The sequence below is a fragment of the Cyprinodon variegatus genome, unplaced genomic scaffold (genome assembly GCF_000732505.1).
Source record: "Cyprinodon variegatus isolate N-32 unplaced genomic scaffold, C_variegatus-1.0 Scaffold1804, whole genome shotgun sequence".
Taxonomy (NCBI): domain Eukaryota; kingdom Metazoa; phylum Chordata; class Actinopteri; order Cyprinodontiformes; family Cyprinodontidae; genus Cyprinodon; species Cyprinodon variegatus.
This window is the reverse complement of record NW_015152257.1, coordinates 30,432-49,941: the sequence shown is the minus strand read 5'-3', so window position 1 is coordinate 49,941 and position 19,510 is coordinate 30,432. Positions and strand designations below refer to the sequence as shown.

The following is a 19,510-nucleotide window of genomic DNA, read 5'->3' as shown; positions in this document are numbered from 1 at the left end:
TAATTTTGTCCAGTTTGTGTTTATCTCTTAATAAACAGGTAAGTTTGTTGTTACCAATCATTGTGTTTTATTCAATCTCACCTAATTCAGCTGGCTAGATTTTATCAAGAGTACTAAAACCCTTTTCAACATGAGTCTTACAACTAAGGCTAAATACTTTAACTTAAACTTAAATACATGCTCGGATAGGCTGGTATCGGCCAGTTTCGGTATCGGAAGTCCAAAAACAATATCGGTATCGGATCGGAAGTGCAAAAAACCTGGATCGGGACATCTCTAATTCCAGAATCTTAAAAAAACAACAACAAGGCAAATGATCAGCACCAATCTCTTTGATACTTATAGTTTTCTTTTAATTGCAGCTAAGACTCCATGTGTGTGATGATTGTCCTCTGAGAGAAGCAAAGGTTCACTGATCTTTATTTACTGTTTGTGAATGAAATGTCAACTTATGATTAGGTCTACTGCCAAAAACAAAAAGATTAAACTGAAGCTAAGCGGTTCAGTGCTTTTATTATTTTGAACTTTCTATTCTGCTATTATTTCTGCTCTTTCTTGACATCTCCAGTGTCTTTACTCTCGGGTGTGCTCTGTCTCTAACCCTTATCCGCTCCTTTTCTTCTTCACAGTTCACTAAACAGAAACTTTATGATTCCCACTTGCTGCGTTCCTCTGCCTTCAGTAGCTCAATTCTTGAGGGACTGAAAGCAGAAGAAGCACGTCTGGCTGTCCAACATGTTCTGAAAGCGTAAATCTCCAAATATACGAGAGGCGACGCGTGTAACTCAGCCAGGCTGTCTTCACATTTAACAGATGTTATTCTAGGAAGGAAAGTTCTCTATTTAAGTGGAACGGTTGGATCCCAGAAAGATGTTCAGCTGCGGCATGTGAGGATTGGACTTTTAGCCTTGTATGTTTTTCTGGGATGGTTCTTGGTGTCTCCTGCATGTTTGCGTACTCATGCATGTCTGATGATCTTGATTCTGCCTGTTTTAACATCTAAGAGTTAAACAACACCCACCACCCACATGTGAAAACAAATCTCAGACCCTTACTAGACAGTCTGTTTCTTGAGGCTCTCTGGGAGCTCATTACTGGACTCTTTGGGCTGGAAAATGTCCGTCAGTAAGGTTTCATTAAAAACCTGCAGTGCCGCCTGGTTGTGCTGTAATGAGAGGTCCTTCAATATTGGTCTCCCTTAGGGTTGAGAATAGACAGCTGAAATATCACTGGGAATCTGGATTACCCGTTAAGTCATTAGCCTTCCACCGTTAACATTTGCCAATTCGGTGACTGAGAACTTTGTGGCTCGTTTCTGTAATCTGCTTGAGTCCAGTTGCAGAAATTAATCTAGATCAATTTTGTGTTGGGTTTTATCGAGGCTACGCTGCTGAAGTCTCTCATTTATTGAACCTTTTGTCGTTGTTTTTCATTCCTTATTAGGATGGATCATTCTTAGGGAACTGTTTGAATGCTGGTGCTGAGCCAACTCACTTTAGATTAAAGTTGTTTTAACCTTAGCTTTTTCTGTTTGTGTTTGCAATCCTCAGCACCACTTACGTATATATTTTGTCCATTCACTGTTTTCCTTAGGCCTTAGTTGCCATGTCAAATGTTAAGGTTCATGACAGGGTAATTAAAAAAAGACTGAAGTATAAATTTTCTGGATGCTGCGGGAAAAGAAAAACCTCTTCTCTCCAAAAAATAATATAGCAGAACAGCATTCGGCTTTATTCTGTGTAATCAGGTTATTTTCTTCTCATCTGTGTTTCAGAGTCGCACACCCCGTGTGACTCGACTTAGCCCAACACAACCGGCTCTCGCAGACCAGGCCAACAGAGTCTCTTTCGCCTCAGCGGAAAATCTTGAGACCATGTCTGAACCAGACATCCCCATCGGCTTTAACCGGATGAACCGGCTTCGCCAGAGTCTTCCACTGGCCCGCTCATCCAGCCAAGCCAAGCTAAGGGCGCCAGGTCAGGACACTATGCTTCTGCTCTATAGTTTGGAGAACTGGGACATCTAAGCCCTTCTATTGGGTCTAATATAGATTAATATAGAATATATAATAGATATATATAATAGATATAATATAGAATATATATTGGATCATCTTTAGCTGGAGAATATTGTGGTGTAAGTAAATAAAATGTAACTGTATCAAACCTTTTGCAGAAAAGAAAAAGAAAACTAAATGAACACTAATATACTTGAAATTAAATGCAGTAGTCCATTGAAAAATCTGGTTGTTTGAATGTTTCTTGCGTCTTGAAAGAGGCAGTGGAGGCGGCTGTTCAGGAATCAATTCTTATAAATTTAACCTTCTTCTCTCCTCCTTTTTTTAAGAATACATTTTATGTCTGTTTTTGGGAAATGCACTGATTTCATTTTATAAAGAAAATTCAGATTTTATTTCAAGGTTAAAACTTACATTGTTTTCTTTTAAAGAATCTGCTGTGAAAATCGTATTACTTGTTTAGATAAGTAAAGGGAATAAAAAAAATTCAGTTTATACTACATGTTAGTTTTTGGTAAGATAAAATGGTTTTAGCCAAGTCTTTGTCTTTAATTGAGCTGTAATATGTACAGAACTGTGTTTTCTGACTGACTCAGCAGAGATGTTGACTTCAACATAAACTGAGAAGAGCTTAACATTTATCAGGCTGTAAAAAAAATAAAAATAAAAAATCCCATAAAGTCTTCACTTTGGAGCATATTTATTATGCCTTATAGATCATTTTGAATGGATTTTTTAGATTTAGCTTTCACCTTTTCTTTTTTTTTTGTAAATTCAGGCCACTCCTATTCTGAAACTAAACACCTCAAAATGGTAAAATAAATGTCATAATTTCGTTAGATTAATATTTTATACCTTATGAATAGCTGTGTTCATGAGAAAAGGTAACTATATCCATTGGGGGAACATTTTCTGAGTATAGTTAGGATGAGTTCTATAAAATCAGAAGTTTAATTCAGTTTAATGCCCTGGAGTTGCCAGATGCGTGTTCACATAACTCCAAGGAGGAAAGATGTCAGCAATGCCTTTGAAAATCAATGGTTGCTGAACTTCAATCTGACATTGAATCACTTTAAAGTCCAGAATTATATCCTAAACAGATAATAGAGTACATACAATACTAGAGAAGATTAAAAGAGCTTTCAGTCCTCCTAGGAGTGGATATCCCTGCATACTAACTCTTATAAATGATAAAAAACTTGAGACTATATCTCCTATCTAGCTTGATTTATATAAAGGTTTATGACATGAGAGATGGAAAACGACTGAACAGGTTTATAAAGGCAATTATCTTAGAATGAAATGTTAAGCTAACCATCCGATTGCTGCTGTTTCATCTGAAATGGGTCATAATCGCAACAATGATCCCAAATAAAGCAACAATTCAATGGTAAAAGATTCTGGTCAGGATGAATTGAGGGAAAATGTCGAAAAAGATAGAACCAAATAATTTCTAAACAGGTGGACTGACTGATATTAGGAGCCTTTAGATTAAAACATTTTGTCAGATTTACATTATTATTATTTTTTTCTTTCAATTAATTGGGAGAATAGGACTATCTTTTTATTGAAGATGTTTGAGTCTGTTAAACTGTAATACTACTTCTTTTTACTTTTAAATGCGGATAGAGATTGTCCTTTTAGTACTGACCTTTGGCCCCTTCATTCAGTCTGAAAGAGTCAGCATTTTGACATAAGATCAAGTTGGTGATGACTTGTTTTAGTCCTGCTGCTGCACCATCACCCGGTTGACCTAAATCATCAGCAGCTAATCACATTCACTCTGGGCTGAATCTGAGCTACAGATTTGATTGTTTTTAATGCAAACCGGTGTTTCTCCACATGATCCTGTCAGACCGTCTGTCATGTCTGATTAATGGATTCGTCAGGAAACAAATTCACCTCCTGAGCAGCAGCCCTCCAGCTTCTGAAGAGGACAATGCTGAGGCATTTAGTTGCAGACTGAAACAGTGGGACACTTCAATCATTGTGATTGTTAGCATTTATGTCAGGACCATTTACCGAACAGTTTATGATGCTTTCACTGAATATTTTTTTTTACAAACCAAATCTCAGCCTGTGGCAGAGCTTTTGTTTGTCATTGTTAAGTTATAAATACTCAAAATCAGACCAAAGCTAAATATTTCCCTCTCCTAGCTCACCATCATATTTCAAACTGGAAATAATGGGAGATAAATTAGAAATAAAAAGTGATATCTTTCTTTTCTTTATTTTTTTAAATTCTGAAATCTTCATCATTGCTCCTCTTCATCCATCTGTGCAGGGATCCTGTTCCTCCAGCTTGGGGAGGAGATTCGCAGGGTGCACCTGACCCACGAGCTGACCAGCCTGGACACCCTGAGGGCCCTCATTGTGCACATGTTCCCTCAGAGGCTGACCATGGCTATGCTCAGGTATGGATGACTCACAGCTGTGCATGTAAATTATTAGCCCACTGAGATGTTTATCGATCTGTTTTAGATGCTGTTTGAGCCTCAGCAGGGCTACATTTACACTTCATTTAGTGCCAGCTTTAGAAATCTATCTATGATTGGAAGGCAAAGATATATGCAAACAACTAAACATTATGAAGCTTGTTTTACACGGTTGGTTTATTTCAAAATTTAAAGGATTTTAAAAGCATTTCTCCAAAGAAAATGGTTTGCAGCTTTGGTAGGGGACCATCAGATCTGTTCAGCCATGATTGAAGTTCAAATCCTCAGTGTTCTAGCAGTTAAGATTGCATCAAAACTAATATGTTTGAAAAATTGACAAAATACCTCAGCTCAACTCAGTCTGCTGTTTGCTCTGAGCCTCATTCAGACCAAGAGCGATTCTTTTCAATTTGCTGAGGGTTTTGAGTCAGCAGAGAAAAGCTTAAAAACTAGCAATAGCTTCAACGCATAAGAGGAGAGACCAACTTCAGATTATACCACAATATTATTTACGTCAGAAAAAAATTCTAGCTCTTACATCCCACAATAGAAAAGAGAAAAATACTAAAAAGCAGCATCTCATTTATCGAGGTTTCTGGTGTAGTAGAAGTATTATTCTGGATTGTGTTTTAGATTGCTACAGTTCATTTTTGGTTTAATTTTGTTATGACTGGATATTTGTTTTCATTGGGTTTTAATATAATAGACGAAAAGCTCTTCATCTTTGTATATGTAACAAATTCTGCTCTCTTCAGACAAGAGCTTCAAAATAGAATCCCAAATAAGTGACAAAATGAGCTCCATTGTTTGTTGAGTTCTATGGCATTGATATCACTTTTCAATTTATCTGATTGTAGAGGAAGAATGATCACATCCCATGTTAAACAATGTCTGAACAGACAGGACAAAGAGGGAATCATTAGAAAAGCTTAGAGGGTAAAATACGGTACAGGGGAGCTTTTTTAGCAGAAGAGAAGGTGGACAAAGTCTGTTAGAAGCTGCAGCATACTCGGGACTGGTCAACGGGGCCCCTTTTTGCCAGAAAACAAAAACAGGAATCATAAGGATGTAATGGACCAATTACATGAGGCCTAAATCTCTGGCAAGACAATAGATTTTTGGACCTTCTTCCTGTTCCAATTCACAGACATGGTTGTACAAATGAATGGGAAACTGATTGCAAATGCACAGCTTATTTCTGAAATGTCGGTCTGCAAAAAAGTTACAGAAACCATGCTTCCCCACAGCATGATACATCCCTTGACATGTTTCAACATGGAGTGAAATCATGTTATGTTGGAGTCGATTTAAATTAGTTTTATTTGTCCACCAAACATTTTTAATTTTGCATAAGGAGGCTGACAACCATTCCTGTGGCCACAAAAACAATCATTAAGAGCTGCTATGTGTAAAATTATCAATTTCTAGCAAGATGGACAGAAGTTTATGGTTGTGATGTTAGTTAAGAGTTCACTGACCTACTGTAGACTGTGAAGGGAAAAGAAAAGCTTGTAGATTTGATAACCTGTTAAAACTTGATGAATTTATTTTTCAAGAAATTATTTTTTAAACTAAAGATCCCATGTATATTTTAATCATCTGCTACCATGTTTACAGCAACTACTTGAAATCACAACTTTAGTAAGCTGACAAACTGTGGATCAAAGTCTTGCTGTTCTCGTTCACTAAACACGGTAATCTTAAAATGTTAGGCAGGAGGCATCTATCAGTTAACCGTCTCATGATCCTTCCAGTTATCTCCATAACTGTACAGTATTAGCTAAATGGTGCTGAAATTGTCTTTCATGGGGCTCTTTATCATTGATTTTTTATTTCCCCACAATCATTGATCTGCAGGTCCCCCAGCACAGCTCTGCTAATCAAAGATGAGACTCGTAACGTCTTTTATGAGCTGGAGGACCCTCGGGATGTTCAGGACCGCTGTGTAATTAAGATTTACTGCAAAGAGCCCATCTACGGCACTTACCCCGGACACCATAACCCCCACATCGCTAACGGAGACCTGAGAGTAAGTGTTCAGTCAACCAAATTATGAAAAGATTTAAGATTTTAAAGAGGTCTGCTCACATTTTGGAATCAACATAAATAACTCAGCTAACAGGGTAATAACCATGGAGAAAGTACTTTGGGTGTTTTTTGGGTGGTAAACTGCGAAGTGATGGCACAAAATGCTCTCCTTTACTCATCCCTGCGTCAGTGTTTACAAATACTGTTTGCAGTTACATAATACATCAGCGTTGAAGTTGAGAATCACATGACCTTATTTTCCTGGACCAGTTCCCATCTGTCACATCTTCGGCGCTGACTCGGCCAGATGCCAGCAGACTATAAAGCAGGAAGCTGTTCCACGATGACGCACTAGAAGATTGACTTATCTGACCGCAGGGACTAAGAACTTCGCATTCCTACAACCTGAAATGTTAATATACTGTATAAAGTGATGAATTCCTTTCAAATATTTTTAATTTTAGAAGTTTACAAATGCTGTATGCCCAACTTCACCTTCGTCCTTGTTTATTACAATGTATTACAACTCTTTACATTCTAGAAAAGCTGGTGCTGGATCATCCAGTCACCACCCAGTCTGATTCAGTTTTAAAAGTATTGAAACCTCCATAACTATCCATTTAATATCCTCTGCTTTCATTTACCTGATGCTCAGTTCTCGGAATTCAGTTTCTATGCCATATTATGAATAAGATGGCATAATAACATTACAAGAAAACAAAAACATAGCTTGCACTTGTTTATCTTTCATATTTTTAGGTTAAACTGGTTTAAATTCAATCACTGCAAAGTGGTGATTAAAAAAATGTTTAATATCTTTCCATCCCATCATCTCATTCTTGCAGGAAAAAATGGGTTTTAAACAGATAAATTGTGTTGTGTTGAGGCAAACATATGCCATGCTTATTCAGTAAAAAAAAATAAATCTGCATGTTAAACAGTTTAAATGAATCAGCTTCAGGGAGAAAGTGTTTGCTGATTCTTTTGCAGCCCAACAGTTCAGAGTTTTGTTTTTTTTGTTTGCCTGCTCCGATGTCTGATTGCTTTTCTGCCTGCCGCTGAGGCTGGACTGCAGCGGCCCGCTAATGTTCTGGAGGTCAGCTGTTCCCATGGGATCCGCCGCCGCCTTCAGCTTTACTCTGAAATCTTCAGAGCGTTTTACAGCCTTATCGAACAGGCAGGCTTACCTCCAGTTTTATGTGTGTGAAGTACATTGGCTGCTGCTCCTGTTGTCAAGGTAAGGACTGGGGTGTGTGTGTGCAGTGTGGAGTTGGGGGGGTAGTTATTGAACTCCTGCCAGTATAGCCAAGATTATTCCCTGATTGCAGAGCACAAAAGCATGACCAGGACTGCTGAGGCCAATCTGAGCCTGTGCCTGGAGGGCAGAAGATGGTTGGGAAGGAGATTGATTGGCAGATTTTGCTCAAAGGGAGAGCGGCCAGCTTAAAACGACACCACTGGAGAAAGTTTAGGGACCACAGGGTGATAATAAGATGTCGGCATATCCTCTGTGTAGTTAAGGAGGGAAGCTGTTGCTAAGTTACAAGGTAGAAGATGTCTGCTGTGAGGCTGTCCTCAGGGTGTTGTTGCAGGAGTCCTCAGGGTTATTATGTGGCAATATTGGCGTTTCAATTTGCACCGTCTCCTGGAGATAGCCTTGTGCGTCATAAGCAATTACAGCATTGTCCTTTTTTCATGTTTTCTTGCCTCATTCATTACTCTAGTCTGTTCACCCTCTGCTGCTTTCAGACATGCTCAGCTTTGCTTCCTCCCTCTCTGACATGTTAGGCTGATATCAAGAGAGTTTCTCTATATCTTCAGTCAGTGAGTTATTATCTGAATGCATTGAAGGGGCACTTCTTTCCAGAAGAAATGTAGCTACTAAGAATATTTCAGTAAATTCAGTTTTCCTACAAACTATGGTAACAGTAATGATTATTGCAGATTTTTTTTATTTATTTCTTGGGTTGAACAAGTTAGGTGAACTGGTTACAGGTATATGTATAAATAAACAGAGCTATCATTTTTGATACCTCGTGTTTTTCCCCCCAGCTGCTGTTACACATCATAACAACATTGATTAACCACAGACTGAGCTGCAAAGCTGACATTTCCCAGACTGAGAATATAATTAGTTTACTTTGTATGCCTTGTAGACATTTATAAATCTGCTCCAAGTCTTAAAATAATGTAAATTTTTTATGATTTATATCTGATTATATTACAAATTACTAAATTATTTAGTTTCTCTGTCAATAATAAAATAATAAAAACAAAAGGAAGCATAATATGGATTTTCTTAATTATTTAAATTAGTTATTAATTGATTAAATTTAGTGATCCAATTTCAAAAAAGTGAAATCCTTACATTTTTCATCTCACATTGTCTAAACATCTGTGGATTTTTTGATTCTGTTTGGCTTCTGGCTAATAGAAACCCAACTATTGATTTTTTTTAATGAAAATTTGAATATTTAATAAAACTACTACAAATGTAGCTAGGCTTGCTTAGTTTAAGCACCCATTGCTTAGTTTGGGCTACTTTTGCATGAATTACTGCATCAGTGAAGAGTGACACGAAGGTGATCAGTCTGCAGCTCTGCTGAGGTGTTCAGGAAGCCTTTAATAGTGACTTTTTGCTCATCTGCACTTTTTGTTTCAATGCCATCGTCTTCTAGACCAGTGGCCCCCAAAAAGTTTGGGGGCCCATAAACCGGTTTAATGTCAGACAATATTTTCATGAACCTTTCTGTAGCTGTAGTTCTCTTTGGCTGCTATGGTAACATTATACATGTCTTTAAAAGAAGACCCCACAATGGATGAAAGAGGGATGAAAACAGCCTACTGTCTACTCACAATAGCAGCAAAGCAGTGGGAGCCCTGAGCTTGCTTTGCTACAACAAGATGGAGGGGTTTTAAAACGGGAGGTATCATGTGGTGACAGTGGCATTGGATCCAACAGTTTTCCCTGCAACCAAAGGGTCATTGGTTCCAGCCTGATTCCTTCTGATGGTGGTCAGTGGCTTCTGTCAGGGCAGCTGTGGCTTCAATGTAGCTTGCCATCATCTGTAAGAGAATGGCTAAATCCAAAGTAAGGAACTTTGGTCAGATCTCCTAACTCGAAAAGCACTATAGAAGTACAGGCCATTTATCTTGTGAGTTATGGTGTCGTGGCCACTAGATGGATGTACTGTAATAGAGATAATCTAGTAATTGTTCAAAATAAACATTCATCATTCAATCAATCAGTTGGAAATAATGGAAATTATGTATTCTTTTTGTGTGGCCTGGTACCAAATGACACCAACCGGGGGTTAACGATCAGCAATTCCAAAAGTGTGGGGTCAGGATTCCATTTGGGAAAATCACGGATAATCAGATTAAAAAAAGCATTGTTGAGATTCACAAATAAAGCGAAACACTACAAATTATAACAGTAAAGCATATTTATATGTGTAATGATAAAACCTTAAATTATAAACACACAAAACCAAATACATTGGTTGTTTATGTTGTTTTTTTACTATGACACCAATGAGGAATTGATGTTTTAAAAAACTAGTTAGTTAGTTAGTTAAAAATAGTTCCATAGGTTTTATATTTTACTTTTCTGTGGGTCAGAAGCAGAAAAGTTTGGGAATCTCTGCTCTACACATTACAACTGGTTCTCTCTGGAGCCCAGGTATTACCAGTTTGATGGCCATTGAAACAGTCATACTTATTGGTAGCCTACTTCTCATCTGTGAAGGTAAAACATACTGCTGGAAAATTAAATTCTCTCCATCAGGCTTGGCATCTGAGGACACCATGAAAGACTCTTTAAATGCCTCTCAGAAGGCTTCTCTGAATTAACGCAGGATAAAATCCATTGAAGAATAATCACTGATTATGGAAACTTTTCACTTAACTTCAGGCCACATAGATTCTGTGGCTCTCCACTTGTTCTTTAGACTCATGAACATAGATTTCCAAATAAAATGTAAACAGAAACTTTACTTCTATCTGAAAACAAGGCTTTGGGCTGCAACTTATGCCGTTTTTTTCTAAACCCTAAGCTCGGCTAAGGGCTGAACAATATGGCCAAAACATCTAACTTTGGATAAACTCTTGTAGATATTGTAGATAATACTTTTTTTTTTTTTTTAATCATCCTATTAGGATTTTTTTGTTACTCATGTCAAAGCTGAGCTGTTGTGCGTCCTACATGGTCTACAGTACGTGCAGCATTCTGTTTTTTATTAATCAGATGCTAAAATCTGAGACTGCAGGGATTACTTTTTTCAGGTTCCTTTTCCCAAATCCTCAATTGACAACACTGTAAACAAAGACTGTAATCTATATTGTAATACTGGGAAAGTGTTTAAAATTCATATTGGCATTAAAGATTATAATTCTACCCAAATACATTTACATTAAATTATTCTCTAGCCCTAGCCTATGAAAGACATTTATGATGTTGTTTCTGGTTCATCACTAACACAATAAATATGATAAATGTTGTCCTGGATGTGTCTGTATTGTGAAGAGTTGACTACAGCCATGGTCAATACATTGTGGATTTCTCCCAAACTCTTGAATAGGCCAATTCAGATTGCTTGTACACTTTTTTTCTCTCAAACTTTTTTCCTTCCACTGAATTTCCTATTTTTATTTTTGATTTTAAGTCTGTTTGAATAATCAACTTCTTTTGCAATTATTTTTATTTTTATTTCTTTTTGTGAAAGACTGGCTGTTGACCAACAGCAAACTTAGATCAACAGCATTTCTTTTGCGTCATAAGAAAATAAAAATCTAATCTTTTTTATATATTAATGCTAAACAAAAAAGAAAAAATGTATATATAAGAAAAGAAAATATACATAATGATATATTAATCTGAGTTAAGGACTTTGAATATAATGGAGGTCAAAAAAATTACTAATAAGTTATTATCTTGTGATGTCATATGTTTTATCAGCTGCTGGGGTTTACGTACCTCTGTATCAAATTTCTTGTATTACGGTCCAGTATATTAAGAGACCTAACTATTAGTACATCTGTTTTTCAATTTTCTTCCAGAGGGAAATGGTGCATGCTCCCCAGGAATCTCCATCAAACCGTCGCCTTGGCAACCCTGCCATGTCTTCCCAGCATTCTTCCTCCTCTGCTTCGCCTCCTCAAGGATCGCCGTCTCGAGCCCGACTGCTCTACAGCTCTGGGAGGCCTTCTTCTTACGCTGGCCCGCCCCACCATACCCACTCCCTACCTCACCCACACTCCCAGTCCCACCACTCCTCCCCCCTTCAGCAGCCCCAGCTTCACCAGCCCCACCACACCCAGTCAGCCTTCTGCACCTCCTCCAGTGCCATCCTGGAGCGTAGAGATGTGAAGCCTGACGATGAGGTGGGAGGTTCCAGGAGTATGGTGCTGCTACGAGGAGATGGAGGTGGTATTTACGCAGACCCATATGCTCTAGGCCCAGACACAAGCCGTCTTAGCCTTGCAGGAGGTCCTCATTCTCCTCTGCCAGCTCGAGCCGACCCTTACGCCTCTCTGTACCGCCGCGGAGGAGGACCAGGTCCTGGATCAGTTCGGTCACTCACCTCCTACACTGCTGCAGCATTACAGGGAGAGTTAATGGAAAGTGGTGTTCTCTACAGGCCTGGAGGGCCCCTCTACAGTGACGCCTACACAGCTTCCATGTTGGCAATGGGACTGAGGGTTCCACCACCCTCTTCCCCCCAGAAGATACCTGATATGAGGGATTCCTACGGGGCAACTATGTCAACTCGGGGCTCTCCTGGGAGGCAGAGTTTGAGAAGGGATTCTGTTACTTCCTCTGTGTTTGGGGACAGCCCCAAAGCCCGGGGCCAGGGGCCAGGATTGGGTTTGACAGCAGAACAACTCTGTCTGATCGGAGGAGGAGATGGAGGAGGAGGCGCCGGAGGCTTCGGTTCACCACTTATTGGGAATGAGACAGAGACCAGGTAGGTAGGCTGATATGGAGCCTGTTCAGATTCATATCACATACAGAGAAAATATTTCCTGCATTCATAGTGTTTACTTATGAGCTATACACATCCCTGAACATCTCGATAATGTTTTGTTGCTTGGTTTATACTTTATCAACTGTTTCCATATTATTTCTGTGTTTGGTAGGTCCTTTTGTCACTGTTAAGCTCTTTTCCCTCTGATTCATAGTGAGATGGTTTAATCTGAAGAGTAATGGATTTTTTGGATGAATATTTTTGCTGCTTTTACAATCTTACCTGAAATTGATAAAAAAAAAAAAAAAATGCTGTTGGATTATGCTAAATAATAAACATTGAAATATGTTGCTTTGATTTGGCTGTGGAGAGGTTTAGAAACAGAGACAGTCCCAACATTTGCAAGTTTACTTTTCAAAGGGTGAGCTGTTCCTGCCCTTTGTGGAATTTTTGGTTCTGTTTAGGTTTCTTTTTGAGTTTGAATTAAAATTTTTATTTATGTCATTCTGTGCTTTTCAGTAATTCGTTTATTTTCTGTTTGTGTTTTTGGAGTCATTTGATAGTTATATATAAGAGGTGTTGTGTTTTTTGTGTTGCTCTCTCTTGCCCTCTTGTGCCAGTCTCCTTTCCCCTAGTTTCTAGTTGCTCCCATTCACACCTGCTCCCTATCAGCTGATTACTCCAATCTTTCTTCAGTCTCCCATATATACTCTTCCCGTAAACTTCCTCTGTGCTGGTTTTCTTCGATCCTCATGTGTGTTTCTCACCGGCGTCTCCTGGTTCCCATTTCTAGATTATTATTCTTATTCCTGGATTTGTGTTTCTGTTGCCATCTAAATTGCATTAAATGTACAAGTCTACCAAATGCCTACTTATCTCTGCATTTGGGTTCTCAACCAATTTCCACCCAACTTGACATGACTGTGGCAAAAAACTGGAAGTAAAAACTAATATGGTAATATAGTAAGCTTTCTGAAACAAAAAACAAACTACTTTTTAGGTGAGAATGTAAGTTTGTAAAACTGACATGGGAAGGACTAGGTGATAGGAAGAGGGACAAGGGTCAGAACCCCCCTTCTTGGACATCTTATGCAAAACATTACCTATTGTCACTCATGTGCAATATTTTTCTCTCTCACTGTGCAATAACACATGCCGTAACACATAATACAAATAAATTACTGTATAATTTTCACTTATTTATATTTTCAATACATTTCTGCAGTACAAATGCAATATCCCAAGTCAACTACTATGTAATCTTCCCTCACCTCTCTACTGTGCAGATATTTTTATGTCAAAGGGAAACATATTCAAGGACATTACACCTTTTCTTTTTTTTTCTCTTTTGTATTATATACACTCTTTTTATATTGTCTCTCGTATTTTCATCTTTAATGGCATCTTGCTTTAACTCTTTGTACTCTATATAAGCTACTGGAACCAGAATTTCCCTTAAGGAGTATTCCCAAGGGATAATAAAGTTGAGTCTAAGCCTATGTTCAATTAAGTTACTGTGCAGTCAGTATAATTTTCATTTATTTAGATTAGGAAGTTTAGGAAGATGTCACTCAATTTCAAAAGGGCTCCAGCATTTTTTACAATTTGACAGCAGACCAGCAGGTGTGACCATCCTAGTTTCCTGATTAAGTCCCAATCCAACCCAATTCCCAAAGATTGATTAACCTGGCAGTAGTCAGATTGATATATGTGGAACTCAGTTGAGTTCTACAGTGTGAGACTGAAAACTCAGAAATCGCGACAATCCAGCTTGCAGCTCAAGGTTAGCAGGCTGTTGCCACTGAATAGAATCTATAAAGATATAATTTAGTCAAATGATATTGAACATTTAACATTTGGCCTATTTAAGAATTTCTTTTCTAATTTAGCAAAATAGTTTTGTTCATATTGAGGTGTAGAGATATAATGTCTTTTCTCTGACTAAGCCCGGTGACCACAGCACAACTGGTTGAGATGCTAAAGAATTAACAAAAGAATAAAGCAAAAAAAGAACCAGAAGATCTGGATCCGGACAATATTTAATGTGGCCTTGATATTGTCAATAAAAACATTTGACTTTATGATCAACTACCTGATATGTTCTACACAAATAATAGTTGGAATATTCCTTTTGTAGAGGCCTTTAACCAGATTGAACAAGAGGCACAATTGGAGCCATCATCTTTATATAATCAATTTAGTTGATGTATAAAATTGTTTTAAATTTAACAATTACAACTATGTGTGTGCTGTATGTATTTGTTGATGCCAGAAATAAAATCTTGTTGAGTCTTTAAATTCAATTTATTAAAGTTTACTAAACAAGAATCTTGAGATCCGAGTCCAAGGGTTGGACTCGGATCTCAAGAGACTGATATAAGTCTATGGAAATACTTATTGCAAATCTAGTCCTGCACACCAAACCTCTACATGACATTGTTATTTTTAAGGTTCCGGCTCCCCTTTATGGATTCTCCTCCTCTTCATCACCTTCTTTTCATTCTGTCCATCACTATCTACCTCTTCCTCCTTCTTCTTCTCTCTTTCACTGCTAACACACTTTTTCCTGTCTCTCTGCCTTAATTTCATGTCCCAAATTGACACTGGTGTCTTAGTTACTTTAGAGATTATAGAACAGATTAATTACTTATAAACTTAAGTTGTAACAATGTTCTCTGCCTAATCTGGAATGTAATGGGCCCATCTAGGCAGTGTCTGCTAACCTGCTCAAGCTGAAAACTGCCCAGCTGCTTGCTGATAAACTGTCACTTTGTCTGGCTGCAGGAAATGTAAATGCATCCATTTTATTGAAGGTCTTACAGTGCCTTGCAAACATATTCAGCCCATTTGAGCTTTTCCATGCTTTGCCTCATTTCAGGGTTCAGATATAAAGACATAAAATTGTAATTCTCTGTGAAGAACCAACAACAAGTGGCGCACAATCATGCAGTGGAAAAAAAAGAATTGGATATCCAAAACTTTTAAACAAATGAAAACTGAAAAATTGGGTGTGAAACAATTCTGCAGCCCCTTTGAGTTAATACTGTAGCGCCACCTTTGCTTCAATTACAGCAGAAAATCACTTGAGGTACAGTATGGCTACCAGTTTTGCACATGCAGAGGCTGAAATTTTTGCACATTTTTTCTTGCAAAACAGCTCGAGCTCAGTGAGGTTGGATTGCATCGAATTTTTCGTCTCTTTCCACAGATTGTCGATTAGACTCAAGTCTGGACTTTGACTTGGCCATTCTAATACCTGGATATGTTTATTTGTGAACCATTACATTGTTGGTTTTGCTCTCTGTTTTGGATCATAGTCTTGTTGGAAGATAAATCTCCGTCCCAGTCTCAGGTCTTTTGCAGAATGCCACAGGTTTTCTTCCAGAATGGTCCTGTATTTAGGACCCATCAATTTCAGTTTTACACCGGCCAAACGTACATTGTTGCCAAAAGTTAGAATTTGGTTTCATCTGACCATAGCACCTTCTTCAACATGTTTGCTGTGTTTCCCAGGTGGCTTGTAGCAAACTTTAAACAACACTTTTTATGAACATCTTCAAGAAATGGCTTTCTTTCTTAAGGCCAGATTTGTGCAGACTGATAGTTGTCCCATGAACAGAGTCTCCCACCTCAGCTGTAGATCTCTGCAGTACATCCGGAGTGATCATGGGGCTCTTGGCTGCATCTCTGATCAATCTTCTCCTTTTTTTAGCTGAAAATTTAGAGGGACTGCTGGGTCTTCGTAGATTTGCAGTGGTCTGATACTCTTTCCATTTCAATACTATCACTTGCACAGTGCTCTTTGGGGTGTTTAAAACCTGGAGTATCTTTTTTGCATCCAAATCCAGCTTTAAACTTCTCCACATCACTATCTCAAACCTGCCTCATGTGTTCCTCGATTCTTTATGATGCTGCAGTTAAAACAGACTCCTGAGACTATCAAAGATCAGGTGCATTTATACCAACACTTGATCATACACAGGTGGATTATTTTTATCATCATCAGTCATTTTGGTCAACATTAGATAATTCAGAGATCATTACTGAACTTCTAGAGAGAGTTTGCTGAAAGTAAAGAGTCTGATACATTTTCCATGCCCCACTCTTCTGTTTTTTATGTGTTAAAAAGTTTAAACATCTAAAAAAAAACTCATTCCACTTCATGATTGTGTACCAGATTTTTTTTATTCTTCACAAAGAATTACGATATCATATTTTTATGTTTGATGCCTGAAATGTGGCAAACGGTTGAAAAGTTCAAGGGAGCAGAATATTTTCACAAAGCACTGTGAGTGATCATTAATTGAACATAGGAAACACAAGTGCACATTTAGTCAATTATGAATTACTTTCAGATTTCAAAACAATACAACAACATCAACGTTAATTTTCTGCCATTTTAGAAATTAAATAGCTGACCATAACAAACCCATGGTCATAAGCATTGCATGTGTAGCAAAACCCTCTTCAGGGTAAAATGGCAATTCAGCTCAATTTTAAGTCATTATAAGGCTTTGTTCAAATGAGTCAAAGTGGCTGAATAGTTTTATCTTTAAAGTCGCCACAGTTTTTCCATTTAAAAAGTGTCTTTTTAAACGTTCCCATTGAACAGCAGGTGACACAACAAAGATGTTTCCTGTCTATGGAATCAGTCAAATAGAATCATCAATGTAGGAAATGCCAAAAGCATAACCATTTGTACAATATTTGAATGAATCTACGTCTTTGTTTGATTTGTCTTGATATTTTTCCTATAATGAGGTTTCTGTGATATCAGGTGCCGTTTAGACATGCATGTGTAGTGATTCCTTTAGAAGCACGAGTATTAACGCTTAATTGTAAAGCCACTAGATTACCATGTCACTACATTACCCTGCTGGCTGTGATGTGTTTAACACCTTAGTAGTAGGTATATTAAATTTCCACTGAAAAGTCAAAAGGGAATCATTTAACTAAAGTTTTTTTCATTCAGATTCATACCCTTTCAAATAACTTTTTTTTGACAGATTTTCGTATGTTTTTTGTCCGATAGGCATGAGATTGGATAAGTAAAAAAGGGTGCAGAGTCCAATAAATGCTGCTTTGGTTTAGGACAGTTATACATTAAAGGACATAGATATTGAATTACCTGTTAGACAATGTCGACACCTTTGTATTTAAAGTTGCTTTTGGTGAGTCTCACGTCGCCCCATGCTAACATGGTTTACAATAGTTGGTTGAGATAGATCTGTTCATGCTGCTTGACTTCACTAAAAAAAACATGGCATCTTTTATTAGCTACATCTTGCTAGTAACCACTTAGACCTTCTGTTCCCTTGCTGTGAGCTGTCCTAAATTTTCATTTTGTAGAAAGAAACAAGGGTTTGCTGTCCACACCACAGCTGCTCTTAGAATATCCTATGTTTCTGGCAGTTCTGAGTACTGTTTCTAAAAAAAAAAAATAAAAAAAAAAAAGAAAATCCTTGAAGATCAGTAGAGAACCAACAGCCATCGTATCCTGAGTCATAGCTCAGACAGGCTGACTCATTTTAAACTGTGCAAAGTTGCCTTTATTGTATCACGACCTTGTTATGAAGTTAAGTTAGTTACCATATAATTTCACCATTTTGCCATTCATGTTAACAAGCAAAATGCTCAATAGAATTTAATATTTGCATTGAACTGATTTGACATTTTTCAAAGAAATGTAAAGCTGTTAAAACCCTGACTGCTCACTGTCAACAGATAAAAAACTATATACTGTGAAGATTCTGCAGGATAGCTGAAGTTATTTACATGATATGATTTATGTGACATATTTTACAGCACTATCTACAATCAGCTATAAAAATCGTGTTAAGTATCCTGATAATCAACAGGTAAACATCTCTTTTTCTTTATTAATAAACACTCAAATAATATCCTTTTTGCAGAATTGAGGTTACGAAAACACCCGGTTGATGTTTTTGCTGCTTGTATGGAGGCGATAAAGGTTTCCATTTAGACTGCAGAAGCTTTACAAGAGTAAACAGTAGATAACACAACCCGAAGCTGTTTTTATTGATGCAGGATATTTTATTCAAACCCATTTAAAACCTGTTTTTCATAGATAATAACTACATGATTCCTGCCTCACTAGAACCAACAAGACAGTGGATCATACAGTATGCATTTCAACGTGGCTGTAGCCTGTAAAGCTACACCCTTCCCCCCAAATAGGACAGTCAGGACATCTTTTTCTCTACTTTAAATATTTGTCACCTGCCTGAAGAAACAGAATTTATGCTGCAGGTTCATTTCAAAAACAGAAACTAGACTAAGTTTCATGTCATCTTGTCATCCCCTTGCAAAAATTCAGTTATTTTCCCTTCATCTTAGATAATATCCTTCAGCATATATGTCACCATGTTTACAGATTAGAAGGTCTGGATAGATAAATGGCGCTGGTGAGCTATACCAGGACTCAATCCAGAGCATCCTAACCTGTGTTTCAGAGTGTGGTACAGGAAATTGATGTAGGTGTTGTGTTGGGGAAGCTAGCCAGTTTATCACTTGGGCTGAATTTTCTGTTAGTGAAAGATTCCTGCTGCCAAGAGGGGTTTTTTTTGGGGCTCCTTTATACACAGCATATTTTCTGGAATCAGTATTTTGCACTATTGTATATATAGTAATAGTAGTTTTATGCACTGCTCATCAAATATCTGTATATATCACCATATTACTATTTCAAGCTGTTATGGTGAAATGAAATCTGCTTTTCATTGCCTTGAACTTGTGAAATACCCAATGAAAATAAATCTGAAGTTGAATATTAACCCTAATCTATTTATTCCTATATTTTTTTTTGTTACTTTTGTTTTTACACGTTTAAAAACTACTTAAGACGACCAAGCTGAGGCAACATTTCTATTTGACAAATGCATCGGGTTAATGTGAAAAGTTTGAGTGTATTAAATCCTTTTGTTCTTATTGAATAGTTTAGGGTGATAATAATATAAAAATATATAGCATATTACTCTACTATTGATATATTAATAATGAAGTATTAATAAAAGATCTCTCTCTAGACACACACACACACACAC

At 37.5% G+C, this 19,510-nt stretch overlaps 1 protein-coding gene across 2 annotated transcripts in view; it reads left to right on the top strand.

Annotated features, from left to right (window-relative positions):
- Window positions 1-19,510, top strand: part of LOC107104584 (SRC kinase signaling inhibitor 1-like) — a 72,876-nt gene that overhangs the window by 31,108 nt on the left and 22,258 nt on the right. For both annotated transcript variants that reach the window (XM_015404617.1, XM_015404618.1), the window contains exons 3-6: window positions 1,775-1,976; window positions 4,302-4,431; window positions 6,310-6,481; window positions 11,539-12,446. In XM_015404617.1, coding sequence (XP_015260103.1) covers window positions 1,874-1,976; window positions 4,302-4,431; window positions 6,310-6,481; window positions 11,539-12,446 — 1,313 coding nt within the window. In that variant the 5' untranslated portion in view covers window positions 1,775-1,873. The remainder of the gene's footprint in view (window positions 1-1,774; window positions 1,977-4,301; window positions 4,432-6,309; window positions 6,482-11,538; window positions 12,447-19,510) is intronic.